General features: G+C 38.9%; 1 protein-coding gene across 1 annotated transcript; it reads left to right on the top strand.

Moving 5' to 3' along the window:
• The first annotated feature begins 1,209 nt into the window (after positions 1-1,209).
• Tars (threonyl-tRNA synthetase) lies at positions 1,210-19,389 on the top strand. Its single transcript, XM_013018612.1, has 19 exons — positions 1,210-1,349; positions 3,382-3,462; positions 4,977-5,167; positions 6,633-6,756; positions 7,679-7,800; positions 8,584-8,701; positions 9,113-9,177; positions 9,272-9,350; positions 9,999-10,145; positions 11,146-11,244; positions 12,451-12,617; positions 13,532-13,694; positions 13,787-13,924; positions 14,268-14,345; positions 14,507-14,607; positions 14,690-14,794; positions 16,787-16,859; positions 18,279-18,393; positions 18,886-19,389. The coding sequence occupies exons 1-19, from the start codon at positions 1,293-1,295 to the stop codon at positions 19,032-19,034; spliced, it is 2,172 nt and encodes a 723-aa protein (XP_012874066.1). The 5' UTR covers positions 1,210-1,292; the 3' UTR covers positions 19,035-19,389.
• The last annotated feature ends 4,080 nt before the right edge of the window (positions 19,390-23,469 follow it).

Below are 23,469 nucleotides of genomic sequence, written 5' to 3'. Positions count from 1 at the left end.
CGGTCGTGGGGCCTGAACTCTGGGCCTGGGCGCTGTCCCTCAGCTCTTCAGCTCAAGGCTAGCACTCTACCACTTGAGCCACAGTGCCACTTCCGGCTCTTTTCTTATGTGGTGCTGAGGAATCGAACCCAGGGCCTCAAGCATGCAAGGCAAGCGCTCTACCACTGAGCCACCTTCCCAGCCCATCTATAACTTTGTTTTTTGATGGAGTCTCACTATGCATTTTTTGGGGGGAGGGGGAGGGAGTCCTAAGTTCAATTAGATTACCACTGGGCACCACTACGGTTTTCCTTATGGCATTTAAAGAGAAAAGGCTGAAAGGACTAAAGTTTTTGAAGTCTGTTTTCACCAACCATGTTAAGTACCTGCTTTTTTATTTCCTCCCTCTTCTTCCCTTCCTCTCTCCCCCAGCCCTTCCCTCTGTCTTTATTTTCTGCACTGGGGATTGAAGCCAGGGCAGGGTACTTCTTTTTTTTCGGTCGTGGGGCTTGAACTCCGGGCCTGGGCGCTGTCCCTCAGCTCTTCAGCTCCAGGCTAGCGCTCTACCGCTTGAGCCACAGCGCCACTTCCGGTTTCCTGGTGGTCTCACGGACTTTCCTGCCCGGGCGGGCTTTGAACCGCGATGCTCGGGTCTCAGCCTCCGGAGCAGCTAGGCTGAGGCGTGGGCCCGGCCCGGGGCACTTCTTAGCAAGTGTTCCACTACTACTGGAGGCAAGCTCCCGTCGCTCACGCGGCCTCACAGTTAAATGTAGCGCAAGCAGACTCGTTTTTAAGCCTTCCTGCCGGCAATACCCCGAGGTAGGTCTTCACTGTGAAGCGCCCGCGGCCCGAGGCCCGCCGGGGTCAGGGCTCCGGCCCGGGGAAGGCTCGACGTACCGCTTCAGACTCACAGGCCGACTGCCACCCGGCCAGGGGGCGCTGAAGCCGCAGGGAAGCAAGCACTCCCCCAGGAGCCGGAGTCGGGACCCAGGTCGCAGCACGCTTTCCAGAAACCGGAAGGGCCCCCCCAAGGCAAAGGCGCATGCGCACTGCTCCCCTCCAGGCTCGGGGCGGGTCTGAAGTCGGGTTTAGGGTCTGAGGTCCCTCTCACTGTCGCAGTTTTAGTTCCTAAAGCGCTTCCATTGGTTTAGAAACGGGAGGACCCGCCTTCTCCCGTTGTCAATTGGCTGCCTGTTCTCCCGGCCGGGGAGGGGCGGGGCTTGAACTTCCTAACATTGCATCAGCTGGTTGTTTCGGGGCCACGTGGCGCAAGCGCAGTGTCTCCTTGTGTTCCGTCTGTTGGGAATTCTTAAATGTCCGAGGAAAAGGCCCGCAACGCATCGGGGAAGATGGGAGGCGAGGAGAAGCGGGTGAGCGGGCTTGGGCTGGGCTCTTCTGCGAGCCAGGACGACCTGACCCGGCTGAGGGAGGGTGGGTGGATGGGGAGTTTCTGGGTGAGGATCTGGACCAGGACTTCGGAAGGCTCGTTTCAGCTTCGTCTTCGGCGTCGCTCTCACGCTGTTGGAAGTTTCAGCTTGCTTGTTTTTGTTTCGTTTCTTTCTCAGTATACGATGTTTTAGGTGTTCATTCCTCCTGGCGCTCGGGATCTCAGGTGGCAGGACGGAATGCCTGGCCTAGAGGGCCGCGAACAGCCTAGCCGAAGCCTGGAGTACAGGCATGTGCTCGGGGTTTAGGGGAGTCACTAGCTGCAGGACTCCTGGCTGGGCAGAGCAAGACCGCTCAGGTAGAAAGGAAGACTGAGCAGACATGAGTACTGAGTTATGTCTGGGGACTAGATTAGAAGAAATGTGACTGTAAAGGGGAGGTAGGACAGTCAGAAGGATTATTTGCATTTGCCACATGAGGGGTTTTAAGCAAGAAAATGGTATACGGGAATTGAATTTCAAAACCCATTCTGGCATGGTGGTAGAGGGCTCATGGGAGGCTGCTGTTGGAATAGTGCAGGTGACAAGTGATGGGGGCTTAAGAAAAGGAGCTTTCACCCTGACTCTGATAGGACAATTTACTAAGAACCCACACTGTAGGAACTTGAGCGGGGAAAATGTTCATGTACCTTCTAAATTGTAAATTTAAGGTGACAAGTAGTGGATGTACATAAGTGTTTTTATTGAAAATGGTACTTTTACTGTTTTGTGACTTATCTGTTTTGCCTAATAAAATATAGTCAACAGCTTCACATGTCCATAAGTATATCTCTACGCCATTCATTTTTCTTCCTCTTTTTTTCTCTTTTCTTCCTCTCCCCTCCTATTTATTGGAAGTGATATATATCAATAAATGATCTCTCTCCGTTTACCACTGAACTGCACCCCAACTTCCTCATAAATAATGATGATACAATAGCTAGTATTTATTAGTGCTAACTATAGGTCTGGATACAATGTATGTATAGAGTATACTATATAGTTTATGTGTTAACTCATTCAGGCTTCATAACAGCTCTTAGGAACTGGGTTCTGTTATCATTCATTCTGTATGGGAAATTGCAGAGGAGCAATAAATATTTTGCTCAAAGACAATCAATCTGTAGCCCATGGTCCAAAGGTTCCTTTCCATCATGGGTCTAGGAATGAGCCAAGGACAGATATTTCACCAAATTACAGGAATTCCACAGGCTTTTCTCCACTCTCAGTTTCTGAGATTAAATTTACTTAAACCATGGTCTTCTGGTCCTTCTCTTTCAATACTTTACTGTCCTAAGGAAGATAGTTTTGTAGGTTCTCTTTATAGTGCAGTTCTCCTCATTTTTCACTTAAAATTTGTTCTTACTAGTTATGTCCTCTATCACTTGAGCAATACTTTCAGCCCATTTTGTTTTAGGTCATTTTTCAGATAATGTCTCACTTTTTGCCTGGGACCAGTTTTGGACACAATGTGCCTACCTATACATCTCTAGTAGCTGGGAGCTCAGGCATGTGCTTGTTTGATTAAGATGGGCTCACACTTTTTGCCTGGGCTAACTTAGACCTCTGATTTTCTTGATAGCTGCCTCTTCAATAACTGGGATTGTAGTCATGAGCCACCATGCCTAGCTTAATAATCTATTTTTTATTTATTTTACTTATTTATTTAAATGGTATTAAAGAGTCAGGGGAAGAGTTAAAATGAAATAAATGAGTAATTAAGTTGAAATAAATGAAATGGATTGCACATTGTTAACTAACCCTCCCCTGTACTTTTTAAGGAATTGCTTTTACTATGAATGGCAAATTACCTTTGTCAGTGGTAAAATTTTCCATCCAGTCTTTCAAAGTTCTTTGTCCCTTTCCTTTTTGTTTTGAACAAATGCTAAGATAATATACTTAAAACGTGCCTGGGGGTATCATGGTGAGAGGGTGTCAAATTAGATTAAAATATGAAGACTTCTCTTCCCTTTTGTAGGTAGATGCCAGTGAAGAGAAGCGAAAGGAAGGAGGCAAGAAAAAGAACAAGGAATCATGTGGAGATGGAGGCCGAGCAGAGGTAAACATTACTGTTATAAAGGCTTCTCAGAGGTTTGCTGGGAACAGGTAGCTGTCCTAGGCTTCTCCTGTATGTAAGGATCTGATAGCTTTTCAGAAATTTGTAATATAAGGTGGCATGAATTGGAAAACTCAGGGAGAAGAATTAGGAAAAGATAGTCTCAGAGGAGAGAAAGATGTATTTATCTGTAATTGCAACTAGAAGACAGTATGTATGTAAGAAGTTCTGACTGTGGCATCAGATAATAGAAATCAGAGAAGTAAGGCTAAAGAAAAAGGACTGTGATGATTGTTCAGTTGCCAGTTAGATACTGGGTTTTCTATCGTTTCATTAAATTAGACCATAGGTTGTACGAACAAGGTTTGAGCTGATGCTGTGTATACCAAAAAACAAAAGGAAGCCAGTTCCTTGACCTCCTCCTCACTCTACTTTTGGACCTGCACCTGGTGTCTGGTTTAAAGATAAGGAAACTTTTGGGACCTCCCAAATTTAAATAAAATGCCCACCCTCAAAAGAAGTAGGAGTTCAAAATAGAGTGCAGGACTGGGAATGTGGCTAAGTGATGGGGTACTTACTTAGCACTCATGAAACCAATTCCTCAGTACCACATAAACAGAAAAAGCTCGAAGTGGTGCTGTGGCTCAAGTGGTAGAGTGCTAGCCTTGAGCAAAATGTAGCTTAGGGACAGTGCCCAGGCTCTGAGTACAAGCTCCAGGACTGGCAAAAAGAAAAAAAGAAAAAAAAAAGTCCAGTGCAGAATCTACCTGGTTCCTTTATGCTTTGCTTTGGGAGGCAGTTAAGTTTGTCTTCCTATTTATTTTCAAACTTGAACTGCTATGAACTGTTGTTGACTTTTTTTTAGTTAGTTCACCTATTTTACTAGAATACTCTTGAAAACTATTAGGGTATAGAAGCACAAAGCACTTTTAAAAAGTAACATAATAAAACTGACTTTAAAGAACTTATAAATTCTGTAGCTACTAACTTTAACTTTATAGTGTTTTCATTTATTTAATGTAAGTGACCAAGCATGGTATGGTTTCGAGCCCTGCCCATGATGCTCCACTGTAATTGTGGGAGAAACAGTTGATTGTGACTTTAAGATTTACAAGTAAGTAGTAAAATGTTTGCCTGCCTTCCTGCTTCTCACCCTTCCTTCTTCCTCCTTCCCTGCCGGTCTTTTCCTATGCTAGGACTTGAACTTTGACCATGGAGCTCTACTATGTTTTTTTTCTGCTTATGGCTAGTGCTCTACCAGTTGACCCACTCTTCTAGTTGCAGCTTCTTGCAGGTTTATTGAAGATAAAGAGTCTCTTAGACTTGTCTGCCTGGGCTGGTTTTGAAACTTAGTCCTCAGATATCAGCCTCTTAAGTATCTAGGATTATAGGCATGAGCCTCCAATGTCTGGCTTAATTGTGGGGTTTTGAATTGACTATATTTTTATTACTATTTTTTTCCTTTTCTAAAAGGAAAACAAGTATTCACTGATAATTCCTTGTTTGTTATCTTACAGTTGAATCCTTGGCCTGAATATATTAACACACGTCTCGAGATGTATAATAAACTGAAAGCAGAGCATGATTCCATTCTTGCAGAAAAGGCAGAAAAAGATAGCAAGCCTATCAAGGTCACTCTGCCCGATGGTAAACAGGTCGATGCAGAATCCTGGAAAACTACTCCATACCAAGTTGCTTGTGGAATTAGGTATGAGCTACACCTGTCTCAACCTTCTATAGTTTGTAACACGACTAAACTTTTTTTATTATCTTGCTAAATTTTACTACAGAAAGTTTTTATATTACTGTTTAATGTTTTTAAGGTGTTAAACTTACCTTATTTGAGATTTAAAAAAAACAAAGTGAGGTACTTTCTGAAGGTATCCACTTTAGTTCTAATCAAGGAGTTTATATTCTTAGTCATTTTCTATGATCATAAATGTCACAGAGTCCAATAAATGTTTCATCAATGTTTGCGTAAATGGTGAGAACATCCCTTAATGAAGGCAAATCTTTCTCACATGGTAAGTTCAGAAACTGATATATGGCATATGAAAAAAGTTACATATATATGTGTGTATATATATATATATATATATAATGTTCTTAATTTAATATGATGGGGATCAGCAGTTGGTCTGTTTATCTTTGTTATGTATTTTAAGTCAGTTGTCACTTGTTTTTATATAGTGTGAAATCTAAGAATGTCCCAACACACTTTTTTAAGTGGAGAATAAAAACAAGTACAAAGAATTTGCAGCAGAGAATGATCTTTTCAGAGCACTTTTTCAACTTGTCTTACATGTGTTAACTTAGTAAAAATGGACATATTCGTCAATTGTATATTTCTAGGGTCAAGGCTTTTGGGGATAGTGTAGTGTGCTATGAGAGTTCCTACATTATCTTAACACATTGAGAAGGTGTCTTTGTGTGTGTGTGTGTGGTAGTATTGGAGTTTGTAATGGCTAAGCAGGTGCTCTAGTGTTTGAGTCATAGCTCTGGCTCCTTTTGTTCTGGTTATTTTTGTGATAATGTCTTACTTTATTTAAAAAATAAAACAAGCTGATTTGGGCCATGATTGTCCTGTTTGTATTTTTTGCTGTAGCTTGGCTTTATAAAAAACTTATTTGGAAATATTTAAAGGTTAATCAAGCCACTAGATTTTGTTATTGTTTATTTATCAGTGTTGCCATATCTACTTAAGTAAGAAACATTAAATGTCATAATAGTGTTCCAAATTTTTAGGATATTACAGTTGTATTCTTTGGTGTATTTTCTTGCAGTTTGGTGGGGTTTTTTTTCTGCCAGAAGGCTATAGATGTATCATCTATATAAAAAACATTTATGGGGCTGGGAATATGTCTTAGTGGTCTAGTGCTTGCCTAGCATGCGTGAAGCCCTGGGTTTGATTCCTCAGTACCAGATAAACAGAAAAAGCTGGAAGTGGCTCTGTGGCTCAAGTGGTAGAGTGCTAGCCTTGAGCAAAAGAAGCTCAGGGATAGCACTCAGGCCCTGAGTTCAAGCCCCAGGATTGGCAAAAAACAAAAACACATTTCTTATATATTAACATAGAATATAGCATTTTTTTCTACCTGCGATTTATGTTATGTGAAATGTAGATTTTTTTTTTAGAGTCTTGTGTTTTTATTTGTATCTGTCTGTATATTTTTAAGTCAAGGTCTGGCGGACAACACTGTTATTGCTAAAGTGAACAAAGTTGTTTGGGACCTAGACCGCCCTCTGGAGGAAGACTGTACTTTGGAGCTTCTCAAATTTGAGGATGAGGAAGCTCAAGCAGTAAGATTTCTATTTGGTATTCTATGAATTTAGGGTGAACATCTGACCATATGCTATAGAAGAAGATAAACACTATTTGGTTTCAGTGACTTGGCTATGTGGATTAGTGGCTTTCAAGTGTATCCTGGAATCTATAAGTTATTTATATAAATGAGTTAATATCACTTTGGTATCTTGGTATTAAATACTGAAAACATTACTTTAAGTATATTCTCTCATTCATCTGAATGATCGACCATCTAAAAGCTAAGTACTGCCATTTGCACCTAAAAACCAAGTACTGCCATTTAATTTCAGAGTTCATATGTTTGTCGTTGTGTTTGATCATTGTGGTGTGGAGCCAAGTTGTTATAGGCCAACAGTGTAAAAAAGAGCCTCATACTCTCCCTTGGCTTTTTTGAGCCATATCTCTTCTGATCAATTGGAGATTGGAGTCTCATAGACTTTTCTGCCTGGGTTGGCTTCTAACTGCTCCACAGATCTTACTAGGATCACAGGCTGAGCCACAAGCACTTAGCAAAAGAGGCGTAAGTCTTAAGTGCTGTTCCATAGCCATCTATCTGTAAGCCAGATCATATATTGGAGTCATGAGGGCTATGGGCACGATTGTAATCAATAGACAATCACCCTGTGACTGACAACTGCATTCAAGGAACAGAATCCATCCAATTTAATTAATGATGTTAAGTTCAGTTGATTTGAAAACAATTGAACCAAATGGTTCCTATAGTGCTAGTGCAGTTTTGTAATTAGAAACCTTTTTAAATTTTGGCTATGGGCAGAATCACAGTATAGTTTATAGATTTGTAACTTACATGTTTATATCTTGGCTTTATTTATAGTGTGATTTCTTTTTCATATAAGCAAGTTGTATGACAAGACAGAAGCTGTACTTTTTTGTTGTTGATTTTTACATTTTCAGGTGTATTGGCATTCAAGTGCTCACATAATGGGTGAAGCCATGGAAAGAGTTTATGGTGGATGTTTATGTTATGGCCCGCCAATAGAAAATGGATTCTATTATGACATGTACCTTGAGGAAGGGTAAGTTATCGAAATGGATACAGAAAAATCTGAATGATTATGGGTCTGTAATGTATTTGTAAGGAGTTCTCAGTAAAGGGAAAAAGGTATGAAGCCCATCGCTTCCTCATCACCAAGCATTCCCCTTGAAGTACTATCATATACGTACAGTAATAGAGGCTTTCATGAGATCTCTTTTCTTGATTCATGGACATAGAGGTCTATAAAATGTTGGCAAGTAATATGTCCTTCAGACCTGGTGGGGGAGTTGGAGGCTGTATCACTTGTGGAAAGGTTACCATGGTAACCAAGGTAGAAGCCACTGAAAATATAGCTGTAGTGGCTCATGCTTATAATCCTAGTTACTTGGGACACAAAGATTGGGAAGCCAGCCTGAGCAAAATGTTTATAAGACACCCCCCCACCCCATCTCAACCAATAAAAACCGGGGTGTTGTGGCACAGACTTGTTACCTGTGCTATGTGAAGAACATAAATAGGGGTTTAGGGTCCAAGTCAGTCAAGGGAAAAAGTGAAACCCTGTTTGAAAAATAACAAAAGCAAGTAAAGGCCTGGGGGCACAACTCGTGGTAGAGGACCTGCCTGGTAAGCACAAGAGTCTGAGTTCAGACCTCAGAACTGCCAAAATAAGGTGTTAAAGTAGTATAAAAGTTGTATCTATGACAGTGGGTCTGGTTAATTCTTTAATAATTAAAACCCCTGAAGTGTTTCACAGAAATGTCTAAAGCCCAAGGTATGATTCAGGTATGATTCATCTAGAAGGTTAAATTCTCTTCTTCTTCAGGGGTGTGTCCAGCAATGATTTCTCTTCTTTGGAGACTTTATGTAAGAAAATAATAAAAGAGAAACAAGCTTTTGAAAGATTGGAAGTTAAGAAAGAAACTCTACTGGAAATGTTTAAGGTAATTTTTTAATTTTTATTATTATCTTTAGTTGTACAAAGAAGTTGATATTTAATAGTTTATGACCAATGTCACCCCTTCAGCATGCTCATCGATCCCTCTCAGTGCACCCCTTCCCTTGATTAACTTAATTTTGTAAGATAGTTATTAAATTCTTGCCTGTATTCTTACCAATTTCTCATCTTTATTGAGCTTTAACCTATTACCTTCACTTTATTTCAGTCCTAATTATATTGGGATTAAGTGTTGTACCAAGCTGAGGTTTTCTCTAGAGAAAATGTTTTAAAATGTAAAATATTGGCATGTTTATTTATAGAGTGCTTTTTAAGATGTACTGTGATTTATACTTTAGCTACATGTGATTTAGAGGTAAAGGGTGGATTTTGAAATCTTTCATTCCCTTGTTTTTAGTACAACAAGTTCAAATGCCGCATATTGAATGAAAAAGTAACTACTCCAACCACAACCGTCTACAGGTGAGAATATCACCCACATCACCCACATGCTATTTCATGCAAATGTGTGTATGCCAGTTTGCCTTTGTTGAAATCCTTTAATTGGTGTTTTTAGGTGTGGCCCCTTGATAGATCTCTGTCGAGGTCCTCATGTTAGACACACTGGCAAAATTAAGACTTTAAAAATACACAAGGTAAGTAATGTAAAACTTTGAAGACTTCAGTAGATTTTACCTAGTACAGATGTTTTAAGCATACATATCTGTATGAGATGTATTCAGTTTCTCCTTTTGGCCATTTTCTTCTTGCATATATAAGAATGATTATTTTTTGAATCACTACTGCCTGGACCATATGTGTCATCATCAGTCTTATAAGTACCAGCACACTGAGTAAATTACTTTACTTCTTGTCAATACAACTTGTCATCCAGATGCTGTTTAGTAGAGTGCACTTTAAATCATGAGGATAACTGAGTTACTTGAAAGTCTTTTCATTGTTCTTGGTACCTTTATATTTATGCCTAGTTGTTTTGTTTTAAGTACTTTAGCAGTCTGAGAAGTGCTAGTAGAATTGTGGTTTGATTATCAAATGATAAGGGGACATTTTTAAAGGAGGAAAACAGCTAACTCTGCTGTGAATGAGTCCAACTATTCACAGGTGGATCTCAAAGCCATGGGAGACATTTACTGGGGGGGGGGTGTTGTCTCTTTTTTTTTTAAGCAAAAGAATGAGTATAAATTTGATTTATAAGTTGATTATGAAAAATAACATGCAACTCTTACAATAAAGGAAATGTTCACAAATGTGAATCTTTTGTCATTGTTGATCCTTGTTTTCAGAATTCTTCTACATACTGGGAAGGCAAAGCTGATATGGAGAGTCTCCAGAGAATTTACGGCATTTCATTCCCTGATCCTAAAATGTTGAAAGAGTGGGAGAAATTCCAAGAGGAAGCTAAAAACCGAGATCACAGGAAAATTGGGAGGGTATGTTAAAGAGAAGTATGTCCCAGTTGAATTCTTCAGTTTAAATTGAGCTGACTACTAGGAATTTTATTTTGAAGAGGTGCTTAGATTTTAAGTGTCTGATACCATGTTCTGTATTGCAAATACTTATTGATGGTTCACATCTTCTAGAGTGTGCACAAAAGTTAATTGATGTTAATTAAAGTTAATTACAATGGCTTAATTACTACTTTTCTTGACAACAATGCTGGTATCCTGTAGTTATATAGTTGCATTTCATACAGCTGGGAATCTTGGGAAAGCATCTCATCTCAAGACTCATAAAGATGGGGAAACTGAGTCCCAGCATCCACTGGCCTGCCCCTTTAATTTCCTGAAATAAATTGTAACAGGGAGGAAGCTGACTGCTCTATGATTGTTGGACCTCTCCAAGGGCCATAAGCAGTTGGTGTTTGGTGTGGAAGGCAGGGTTTGGGAGGAAGGGGACTAAAAAGAACTTTTTTCACCATAACTTTAAGTTAGTATATTTTGTCTTTCACTATCTCTTGTTTTCAGTATTATTTTCCCTGTCTTTCTCTTGCCTCCTAATTTAAAAATGAAGGAAAGGAGAAAAATTTATTAAAAGCAAAAAAAAAAAAACCCCTAGGAATATGGCTCAAGTGGTAGAACATTCTAGTCACCTGGAAATTCTGAGTTTAATTCACAGTCCTGCAAAAGAAAAACAAAAACAACTAAACAAAAAAACACTTGAGAACCATAGAATCAAGCAGCTCTTCCTGCTTCCATGTCACTGCTGGGAACCTTGAATGGACTGAGGGCTTTGACAGACCAAAATCAGATTCCTGCTAAGCTGTAGATGGGTGTACACTATAAACACCGCCATGTTTATTTAAGAGTGACACTAATTTAAATACAGAACATCACAATAGTTTACTTACTTTATATATATATATATATATATATATATATGTGTGTGTGTGTGTGTGTGTGTGTGTCAACAATCTTTTACTTTTTTATCCAGGACCAAGAACTATATTTCTTCCATGAACTCAGCCCTGGAAGTTGCTTTTTCCTGCCAAAGGGAGCCTACATTTATAATACACTTATGGAATTTATCAGGGTAAACTATGTTACTTTCTTCTAAAGATTTAGGACTAAAAAGATGAGTTTCTGCCAAAAGAAAGGATAATCTGTATTTGAGAAGAAATATAGAAAATGATTTTCCACAAGAGTGCAAGTTTGGGTCTCATAAAGTGCTTAAAGATTCTTTGTTCCTAGTATTGATTTTGTCTGTATACATGAACGTATACCAGGAAAAGCTGATGAGCTTAAAATCTGACTAGTAACTCTTTACATAGGAGCTTTGTGCCTCTTTAATCATTCATTTGTACCTTATTTTTAAAGAAAGATTCTATACATTTTTTTATCTTTTGAAGTTATGAAATATTTCCAAAATTTATGGAGAACAGTAAAAGCAAAAGCTGGTGTACTTGCCACCCAAGTTTAACATATATTTTGTCCTACTACATTTGCTCCAGAGTTTTTGTTCAAGTTATTAAAAAAAAACTATACAAATGGCTTAAAACACACACGCACTCATTCACGCATGCACGCACGCACGCACGCACGCACGCACGCACGCTGGTGGGTCACGCCTGTAATCCTAGCTACTCAGGAGGCTGAGCTCTGAGGATCATGGTGCAAAGCCAGCCCAGGCAGAAAAGCCTGTGAGACTTTTATCTCCAATAAAACCTCTAGAAAAAGAAATGGCGCTGTGGCTCAAGCGGTAGTGCGCTCACCTTGAGCTGAAGAGCGCAGGGATAGCACCCAAGCCCAGAGTTCAAGCCCCACGACTGACCAAAAAAAAAAAAAAAAAACCACCTTGTGGACTTCCTTTTTGATCCATTTCCCCCCATCCTAAAAGAAAGTACTGTTCAAAAGTTGACATGGATCCTTTTGTCCATGTTATTTATATTTACACTGTACATACATACCTTCAAATTATGTGTTTGTTTCAAATTTGCATATCTGTATCTCCATTACTTGTGATTTTCTTTTTTACATACATAAAAATGTTTATTTTTCTTAGTTACATAGTACTCTGTTTATTACCTACCACCATGTATTTATGTTTTATTGCTGTGCACTGATATAAATTATAATTTTTCTGTATTTCTAATTTCATTGCCATAGCATGATTTTCCTTAGCCCCCGTATGTAACGTGTGTAAGTGTTTCCTTTATCAAAGTGGACTTTCTCGGTCATGGTGTATGTGTGTCTTGAACGTTACTAGATAACTAGAGGTGTTCTGTGTGTTCTCTCTCAGAGTGAATACCGGAAAAGAGGATTCCAGGAGGTGGTCACCCCAAACATCTATAACAGCCGCCTCTGGATGACCTCAGGACACTGGCAGCACTACAGCGAGAACATGTTCTCTTTTGAGGTGGAGAAGGAGCTGTTTGCTCTTAAGCCCATGAACTGCCCAGGACATTGGTACTCCCCTTTGCATTTCTGCTGAAGATTTTCATGTGTTATAGCTGTAAAATACTTTGCCTGCTTTGAAAGAATTTTTATTAGATTCTATCATCAGAATCACTGTTAAATGCAAAATTATTGTCATGCTGTTATAACTTTCATGTCCTGTTCAATCTGTGATTCTTTAGGAGTAGAGATGAGTTTGCAGTGGTAAACAAGGCAGGATATATATAAAAACAGGAGAATAAGTATGGAGTAAGCCTTCCCTTAAAGGAAGGTGCTTTTTCAAAGCCTACTACTAACGGATTAATATCCTTGAAAAATCTTCCTTGCCTTGAGTACTTATTTGACAGATGAAGAGTTACCTTTGGGAAGACTTGGAAGAGCTGTGGTTTTGGTAGCTTGGTGTCCATGGCCCCTGATAGGCAGGGCTCATGGGACAGAGGAGTAAGAGAGGAAGAAGAAACTGAGCTATAGCTAACCCCGTTCATACTTAGTTTTCTCAGAATTCTCTTTCTGAATCATCTACTAACAGGTCACCTCAAGCTCTTTTCTGCCTACAAGAAAGCAGATATAACATTGGTTTCATGTTATTATAGTTATTTGTAGGTACCTAATTTATTATTTATTATTATGAGCCTTACAGACCAATAGTTTTCATATCAATAGAAATACTGACCACAAAATTTGAATCCACGTTTATGGGAATATATTTTTTTATCTTAGGCTATCATTCTGTTATAAATTATTTGCTATTTTATTCATGCAGGTACGTAGGGTTTTGTTTGTTTGTTTGTTTTGAGGGGGAGAGCAAAGAGAGGAGCTAGGCGTTGAACCTGAGGCCGCGTGTATGTTAAGCACTGAACTTCGGGGCTGCCCCCTTGCATTCTAGGAAATCCTATCGGTCAATTTTGCTTTTCTCTTTTCTCCAGCCTGATGTTTGATCATCGGCCACGGTCCTGGCGTGAGTTGCCCCTGCGAGTAGCTGATTTTGGGGTCCTTCATAGAAATGAGCTGTCAGGAGCACTCACAGGACTCACCCGGGTACGAAGATTCCAGCAGGACGACGCACACATATTCTGTGCCATGGAACAGGTATGAGGCCCAGTGGAATAAAGTATTTTGGAAGAAGTGTCAAGGAAACAAAGGATAAGTAGTCACTATATATATTTATTTTTAATTTAAAGATTGAGGATGAAATAAAAGGTTGCTTGGATTTCCTACGTACAGTATACAATGTGTTTGGATTTTCCTTCAAACTGAACCTTTCCACTCGCCCAGAAAAATTCCTTGGAGATATTGAAGTATGGAATCAAGCTGAGAAAGTAAGTGGTGTATTTTAATGTGCTTTGGCTGAAATCAGCTGTTTGTTCTAAGCTTCACGATGGGTAAGCGCAAAGGAAAATTGGAAGTAGTTTCTCTGTTGGAGTTAGCTAAATTTTTTCAATCCGATTTTGAAATATTTTAAATTAGTTGTGTATTAATGGTTCCCCCCCCCCCCCCCCAGCTATTAGCTATAAGCTTTAAAGGAGACTTGAGAGTGTATTTCGGGGACAAAATGTGAAAGCAGAATATAGTGATTCATGAAAGTACTTATGATATTTTTAACCTGAAATAAGGAGAAAGGTTGCAGGTGAACAAATACTAATCATTTTGTCTTATCCTTAGCAACTTGAAAACAGTTTGAATGAATTTGGTGAAAAGTGGGAGTTAAATCCTGGTGATGGTGCTTTCTATGGCCCAAAGGTGAGTAGCAAAGTTTATAGGGAGTAAGGTGATTCTTTGTGGGCAAAGAAAGATTTCCCTAAAATAAATTCAAAACAGAAGGAACATCAGCACTGATCCAGCTGCTGAGCTCAGCGTTAATATTGACAGCATTTTACGGTAACAGCATCGTTGCTTTGTAGATTGACATACAGATAAAGGATGCGATTGGACGCTACCACCAGTGTGCAACCATCCAACTGGATTTTCAGTTGCCTATTCGATTTAATCTTACTTATGTAAGGTTAGTGTCTGCTATTTTCTCTGCATATTTTTTCAAGGATATGTGAGAGAAAATATATAAAACAAATTCTTCTTCTTCATAGCCATGATGGTGATGATAAGAAAAGGCCAGTGATTGTTCACCGAGCCATCTTGGGGTCTGTGGAAAGAATGATTGCTATCCTTACTGAAAACTATGGGGGAAAATGGTAATTTTTTATTTTACTTATTTATTTTTGTCTTATTACTTTGTGCATTGGCTAGAAGAAAGTCTCCTTTCCATTATACTTATGAAATTGGGAGAATGATTGTGATTGGCTACATCTAATTAAGGACAAGTCTTTACTAGTAAGTAGGGAATTATAATCTAAAGCCAAACCTTTAGGCATGCAGAATATTTTGGGGGGCTGGAGATACGTTAGTTCAGTAGTTCACTGAGAGGCCCTGGGTTTAAACAGCACTCCATCCCCCGTATACATACACTTGATCTGTTTAAATATTTATATATTCTAATGAGCAGTTCTGAAACAGGAAAACAGTTTATTTTTGATTGCTTTTTCAGCATGTTAACTTTGTTTGGAGTTGTATGGCTTTTATCATTTCTGCATGAGTAAATGAGTAGGTCCTTTTTGGCTTATTTTTTTCAGCTTTGTTGGTCAAAATAAGCTAATACTTGCACCAGGCTCTGTGTAGTAGAAAAATAAAATTTATACATCAAGATTGATGAACATCTTTTTAATTTAATGGCTTCACTTGATCTACACTACAGTACTGGGTTACCAAACAGCTATTTGAAGAATGCAGTATTAATTCTGTGCATTTGATACTTTGGTAAAATATGTATTGATTGACTCTTGCACATTGCTGTTATTTCAATGTTAGTTGAATTTATTTAGCTCAGTTACTAAAGGAAGTTTTCCATATTTATCAATGAGATAAGTTAACTTTTTTAGTTAGGTTTCACAAAATAAACAATCTTTTTCTACATGGCATCCAGAGAATTGGGGGAGCTCTTATCTAATTATTCTGCCAGACCTGTGATAGACTGAGGATATCCCACAGCTAGGGTAGAATTTAGTGCCTGCTCCAGCCTTTTGCCTATTTAAAACAATAGTTGATGGAGAGAACTTGGACTAAGGTTTGTACTATTCATAGGGTAATGCTCCAAAAAGAAGATTATTTTTTAAGTGATGAAAAGTCATCATTTTTCAAGTGCCATAATCAACATATATTAGAATTTCTAAGTATTGCAGAAAGAATCTTGAATATGGAGGCACCATCTGTGTTGTTCCTCGTGAAGAATAAGTAATAATCTTTTATTTTTGAACACAGGGCTTTGTAATTGCCCGGCAGAACTATACCACTGAGTTGTGCCTCTATCTCTTTTTGCTCTGGTTGTATTTCAGAGGTCTTGCTTTCTGCTGGGGCTTACCTGGACCCAAATCCTCCTTATTTATGCTTTCTACTTAGGTGGTATGATAGGCACATTCAGCTATTGCTTGATAGAGAATCTTGAGAATTTTTTCCTAGGCTGTCCTCTATTTTCTTCTCATTCTTCACCTCCCACTAGCTAGGATTACAAGTGTGAGCCACCATGTACATCTACAATATACTCTTAAGTCATTATGTACAGTTATTTAGAAATTCGTTTTCAACTGTTGTTTTACTCTATAATGTGTTGAAGTGTGAAGCCTTGTCACTGACATGAAATTGCTTTGTTTTTCTGCTTAAGCAACATAGATCTTACAGATTTTCTTTATATAGGATTGGTTTTCTTCGCTCAAGTCTCCTCTCCATAATCTGTAATGGTAGTTTTAAAAGAGAAAAGCCAAGTTATAAAGTAGGTTATGTTTTGCTTTGTTTTGTTTTTGCTGGCACTGGGGCTTGAACTCAGGGCCTATCATATGCTTATTTTGCATGTTTAGCTGTTATTCTTTCACTTGTGCTATACCTCAATTCCTGCTGGTTATTTTGACAATGAATTCTAGGACTTTTCTGTCCAGGCTGGCCTTGAACCTTAATCCTCTGGCTCTCAGCCTCCTGAGAAGGCAGGATTACAGACATAAACCAGCTGCCCCCAATTCTAGGTTTAAAAGTAGCTTTTACATGTTGTAGGCAAAGATTCTAAACTAAGAAATGTGTCATTGTTTATTGAATGTACCCAAATCTGCACTCTTTTTACTTCTTTTTACTTTCTCTAGGCCTTTTTGGCTGTCTCCTCGTCAGGTAATGGTAGTTCCAGTGGGCCCAACTTGTGATGAATATGCCCAAAAGGTAATCCTTAATTGTTTCTTCAGAAAATTTGATATGGTTTGGGTTTTGGTTTTTGTTTTTTGCTGTTTGAGATGGGGTCTTGCTATGTTGCTCAGGCAGACCTAGCTCTTGCCTTAGCCTCTGAAGTATGTAGAATTGCAGATGTGCACACTGCACTCAGACTATGCTGCATCTTCTGAGTAAATCAAGTTACTTGTGGCATTGACATCTATTGCTGATTTCTGCCTTGATAACCCTGCATAGATTCAATCACTTCTTCTGTGCTTTTTTTCTTCCTAGCTCCACAATCAGAAGACATACTTACTTAGCATTTTATAAAACACCTGTATTTTACTGTTTATTATTATAAAGAATAATTATTATTTGTAAATTCATATACAAAGACAGCTTAGGTTGTATTGACTAAGGGAGCAATTTCGTTTTGTTTTAAATGAAATTTTTTATTTATTGCTCTTTCTGCTGAAAGAACCCTAACTTACTAATACATAAATAACCAATCCTACTCTATAACTTAAAGACTAGAACAGTTTATTCTGCTTTAAAAAAAAGTCCAAATTAAAGCATTAAAAATAATTAAAAGTTGATAAGTGAATAAGACTATCACATAAATATTATCACCACTGCAGATAATCAGAATAAATTATACTCAGATCATATCTTCTGTAAGAAAGAAATGAATGTTAAAGTATCTGGTAACCAATCCATTCAGTTCTATTATTCCTTTTACTGCAAGTGGTAGTTTTATGTGGAGGCTAGTCCAGCAGATGTTGGGAATTTGGAATATAATTTCAAAAGGGTTTCTTTCTCTTGTGATTTATGTTCTAAGACACTTGATTTTAAGGATTTTCTAAAACATTCATCTCAAGAACAAAATACGTTTTCTTGTTTCACTCTGGTCAAGCGTTCTACTATTGAGCTCTATTTCCTTGCCTTTATTATTAAGCTGATGCTGCTCTACCACTTGAGCCACATACCAGGTCTACATTTTTGACTTTGTAAATGTTGAGCCAACTCAGAATTTTATATGCTTCAGTACATCTGCTAGCATTCATTTTTGAGATGTTTGTATGATTATGATTATACTTTTTTTTTGTCATGGGACTTGAACTCGGGGCCTAGGCGCTATCCCTGAGCTCTGTTGCTGAAGGCTAGCATTCTACTACTTGGAGCTACAGCACCACTTCTGGTTTTCTCGTGGTCAATTGGAGATAAAGAGTCTCATGGACTTTCCTGCCTGGGCTGGCTTTGAACCACACACAGTTCTCAGATCTCAGCCTACTGAGTGGCTAGGATTATAGGTGTGAGCCACCAGTACCTGGTTGCATGCTTATTCTTGTCCTGTATTAAATATTACCACTTGAGTTAAAACTAAAATTCTTGTAGTAACTGATAATTCTGTATTCTGTGTCTGTTTAATAGGTAAGGCAACAATTCCACGATGCTAAATTCATGGCAGACATTGATCTGGACCCAGGCTGTACATTGAATAAGAAGATCAGAAATGCACAGTTAGCACAGTATAACTTCATCCTGGGTAAGAAAGAAAGAAAATATACTGACAGTTGAGAATTAGGTTTAAGTGTAATGGGGTTAAGAACATATTTACTTCTGTTTTTTTTTTTTTTTAAACTCAGCCTCATTCATGCTAAGTTCCTTCTAATCCTGACTCAGTATTTTTCAATTGATAATCACAAAGAAAAACTTGTATATGGAAAAAAAGGATTTAAAGAATTACCTAAAAATTTCTCCCCTTCATATCATGTTGCTTTAATATGTATTTATTAAGTTGCTGACATTGACTCAGTGCAGAAGTTGTATGTACTGTATTTTGTTATTTAATTTCCCTTAATGAATTGAACTTTTAAGTCATTTGCCTAACTGTACATGGACACCTGTACCTTTTTTTGTATCTGAAGCTACAGGGTAGTGTTGGGGTGCCTTAGGATTGTTTGTGTGCAGGTGTTCACAGGTGGCTTGTCCCATGACTTTAGGTTAAGTCTCATACAGCCGTCTATCTTCCATTTAGTTGTTGGTGAAAAAGAGAAAAGCAGTGGCACCGTTAATATCCGCACAAGGGACAATAAGGTCCACGGGGAGCGCACTGTTTCTGAAACCATCGAGCGGCTACAGCAGCTGAAGCAGTCCCGAAGCAAGCAGGCTGAAGAAGAATTTTAACAGAGAACTCTGTCCAGATTAAGTTGAGTGGTGCTTCTAGAACATTGACTTGCTACCCTGGAGAACATCAGCCCAACTGGACTGTGAGCAGTCCTGCTGAATGTGCACAGATGACTAGAAGATCAATCTTTTCTGACCGAGGCAGATTTTAGACCATGTGTGTTTGATGGCATTGAGACCCATGAAAACTTTTACTCATTAATTGTCTGAGCGTAGAAATGAAGCAGGAGGAATGATTTATTGTCATGTAGGAAAACTTGTTTAAATGTAATCAGTTCAGAAATAAGATAATTTGAATTTGACTAAGGTGGAAGAATATTATGATGTAAAATAAAAACTTTTATTAACATGATTACACATGCACCAGGGTCAAATTGTGTGCCACTCAGTGTTTGTCTTCAAAGTTTCACAAAATGATGCAGGGTGCTGGAGGGGCAGATCACTCTTCCAAACTGGGATGTGGCATACTCATGGAGGAACAACATCTTTTTCAGAGAGTCACTTTTGCTTCTTTTTTAGATGGATATCTTTTAAAACCACCAGTAGATATGCACAAATTTTTAAGGCAAAGAATATCTTCAAATACCAGTTTGACAGGCACAGTGGCTCTTGCCTATAATTTTACTCATTAGCCTGAGACATGGACAGAGAAGCCAGGCTGGATAGAGAAGTCTGAGACTACATCTCCAATTAGCCAGCAAAATTCTGGGTTGGAAGTATGGCTCAAGCAGTAGAGCAAGAAAGCTAAGTAAGAGCCCGAGAGCCTGAATTCAAACCCTAGTACACACATGCACACAAAGTAACTGTTTATGACACACTATGCCACGCCATGGAATGTCTTGTTATACAAATTTTCCTATTCCTTCGTAAAGGATAATTTCCAAATATTTGTACCAATAAATGGTGATTGAGAGAATGTCACAAAGTAACAATTCCTTATATTCACTCCTCTTTATTATAATCAATTTTTAGAAGTCAACATGGTCAATTACAATCCTGAATAACTTGATTTCCAGGGTCACTTCAAAGAGCTAATTTGCATACGTTAGTCCTCACTTTCATAAAGGAGATAAGATCTTTAATCAGAAGGGTTTTGTTTTGGGTTTGTTTGAAACCTCATAAGCCTTCTGAGTGCTGTAAGCCTTGGATAGGTTTGTAATTAATTTTTATAAACCAGTGTTCTGGTTCAATTGGCTTATATTTCCTTAAAGTATTTTTCAGTACGAAAAATTAATATGTAGAATCTACTTTGTGTTTGTGTATTGAGGCTTAAATTGTGAACCTTCAGCAAGTGAGTAAACCCTTTCCCATGGAGTTGCATCCCCAGCCTCTGTTAGAGATAATGCTCTGTGTAAGAGTTGTACAAATTAGAGTGACTTCCATCCAATACGTGATCTCCATCCTGAGTTTATTCTTGTCAGTAGAATGACAGGTTGTTGGCCTCCCGGAAGAATCCAATGCTAGACCTCAGAGGAGTATTAACCAAACAAGATTTATTGAACCAATGCAAATGCAAAGGTGAGATTTATCCGAACAAAAGCCAAAGTACACTCTAGTGGAGACTGAGGACAGCAATTTAACAAAGCAGTCAAGTTCCTCAGGCACTTTGGTGACTAAGGTTTGCGATCATGCTAAGGACTTAGAACTAGGAGCCAAGAACCCAAGATCAGGGAATGGTTTTCTTAGTAAGATGTCCCTGAAAGCCTCTGTCTAGAATGAAGAAAACTCAAGATGATTTCATCTAACTCTCCTGTGTCTGTCAATTTAGAAACATTTATTGATTTTAGAAAGTTTATTCCCTCCAGTGTAAGCCTTCATTCTTATATGGCTAATCATTCTATTAGAACTTGTACCATGATAAAGAACTTGTACCATGATGGAGCCAGAAAGTTGGGTTGATATCCTAACTCTAGAATTTACAGTTGAATAACCTTAGATAAATTAATTGATTTCCCCCAGCCTCTTTTCTCTCTACATCCTCTCTTCTCTCCTTACCTTTCCTTTTTCTTTTCCATTCTCTTCCCTCTCCTCTCGCCCCCCTCCTATCCCCTCTCCCCTCCATTTTCTTTTTCCCCTCCTTTCCTCTCCTTTCATTCTCCTCCCCTCCCCCTTCCTCTTCCTCTTCCTTTCCATAGCACTAAAAATGGTCCAATAGGTTCTCATGGTTTCCCAGGCTGGCTTTGGGCAATGAGCCTTCTACCTCTGCTTTCTGAGTGGCTGGGATTACAGGCCTGTTCCACTACACCTGTACCTAAGCTGCTTTGCTCATGCATAATTACTTAATGCTTTTTTTCATGGAAGTATGAGATGAAGAAGTTTCATGTGTCATGTAAGAAAAATGATGTGTTGTTTGACCTGTTCCAGTGTCTTGCTTTAACTGGTACCCCTTTATTTCAGCATCTCCCTATTTTCTTCCAAAACGTTGTCTATGGTCTGTGTAGCCTTTGACCATTTTTATGACTCGAGTATGAGTAAGGTAGACACAATCCCTGTTCATGTGGAGTTTTATGGTCATTCAGCAAGAGAGGAAATTAGTACTTAGAGTTTTGAGACATGAATTCAGGCATAGACATTGAGTGCAATGGAAGCTCACAGAATCAGCAGGATCCATAAAGAAGGACTGCAGAAAATGAAGAAAGAATGAACTGATGATGGAGTGGCAAAAGGAGAGGGTGAAAAGTTGGAATGTGGAGGGGGGAATTGATGGGGAAGAGCAGCCAGAGAAATAAATAGGGAATTGAGCATGTTGACCTTGACCAAGAAAATGAATGAATGAGGGAAAGTGAAAAATTAGACCAGATTCATGACATCTGGGTGAAGTGACAATTACATGTTGCTTTTGGAGATAGAAAGCTGGATAGTGTCATGGGCCTCCAGAAACATCAGTCTGAGAGAGGCTTAGGTAGACCTGCCTGTCAAGGTATGTATGAATTTTCAGTATCTCAGAGTGCATTATAGATTTCCAGTGATGCTGAACCTTCTGTCCAAAGACGCTGCTCTCTGGCTACTAGTACCAGGAATTTAATCTGGGAAACAACCTATGAACATGTAGTTATGAAAAATTGAAGGTAATTTTCTTTTCAGACAGCAGAGGGCAGGCTTGTCCTCCTTATCCAGATGGATACGTGCACCAGACAAGGTTGAGGTAAATCAGTTAAAATAACCTAAGAGTTAGATTGAACTCCAAAAGGAGTTTTTCTCTTTGGGGCATGGTTCTCCACTAGTTTGTTTCCATTATTTATGAAAATTGGCTTTTAAAGTTGTCAGAATAAGGTGCCGATTAATGCTAAATAAACTCTTATGGAACATCTTCCTGAGTTATCTACTCGCTAGGGAAAGGCAATGGAATGCAATGGCAGTATTTGATTGTGTTCATGCCTCTTTTTTATGATACTGGAGTTTGAACTTAGGGCCTCACACTCGCTAGACAGGCACTCTGCCATTTGAGCAAAACCCCAGTTGAGCACAATTTGCTCAATTATTTTTTTGATAGAGTCTTACATTTTTGCTTCCATCAGTCTTGACTGCAGTCTTTCTCCTTTTGCCCTCCTTGTTCCTAGGTGTGAGCCATCATGCTGGACTTGGTTGAGTGAAAGGCCCTGATAACTTGTCTGGACTAGCATCAAATTACTCTCCCCCTGATCTATCTTCTGAATACCTGGGAGTAAGCCACTACTCCTGGCCTACCATATTTTACTTAAGATCTAGTATGAGTTACCTGTGGTCCTTCATGGAAACCACTGTGAAAGTTTATTTTAATATTTTCCTTGTTTTCCCATTTCCTTGTCTCAGGTAACTATATAGATAAGAATGGTTCAATAAAAGGAATTACATCAGGATATAAAGGCTTTAGGACTCAGTGAATAATTTCTTTCATGGGCATGGAGCCAAGATTTCTACATTCAATCAGCCCTCTGTGCATTCAGCCACCCATGGTAGCAATAAGGCTGTATGCTCGGTTTCTATTCCCCGCCCCCTCAAAAAAAGTGTACCAAACACATACAGACCTTTCTTACTATTATTGTCAAAACAATACAAGAAACATAACTACTTACGTAGCATTTATTAGGAACTTTAAGTAATCAAGAGATGTTTTAAAGAATACTGGTTATGTTCAAACACTCCCAAAGTTTGTCAGAGTTTCATATCCATGGTGTTCCTAGAGCCAACCCTCAACCTATACCCAGGAATGTGTGTATTTGTGTACATGTGTGTGAGAGGGGAGGGAAGGAGGCTGAAGGCTAGGGAAGTTTGGGGGTCTATCAGCTGGCAAGCAAGTTCTTTCGTTTACTATTGAGAGAGAGAAGAGGAGGAGCCTGGGGAAGTTTGGGAGCAAGCCTTTCTCCTTACTACTGATAAGGCTGGTAAAACACACAGCTTCTTATCTGTGATGTGATCTGATAGTAACTTACCCACCACATCCCTGCAGTGAGAA

The sequence above is a fragment of the Dipodomys ordii genome, unplaced genomic scaffold, assembly GCF_000151885.1.
Source record: "Dipodomys ordii isolate 6190 unplaced genomic scaffold, Dord_2.0 Scaffold41, whole genome shotgun sequence".
Classification (NCBI taxonomy): domain Eukaryota; kingdom Metazoa; phylum Chordata; class Mammalia; order Rodentia; family Heteromyidae; genus Dipodomys; species Dipodomys ordii.
Note: the sequence above shows the minus strand (reverse complement) of the source record. Positions and strands in the feature narration are given on the sequence as shown.

Excerpts from the sequence above, each read along its gene's own strand:
- Tars (XM_013018612.1), top strand. The coding sequence starts at position 1,293 with ATGTCCGAGGAAAAGGCCCGCAACGCATCGGGGAAGATGGGAGGCGAG. Across the intron at positions 11,245-12,450 it reads CACTTATGGAATTTATCAGG|AGTGAATACCGGAAAAGAGG; the intron begins GTAAACTATGTT and ends GTTCTCTCTCAG. Across the intron at positions 18,394-18,885 it reads ACAGTATAACTTCATCCTGG|TTGTTGGTGAAAAAGAGAAA; the intron begins GTAAGAAAGAAA and ends TCTTCCATTTAG.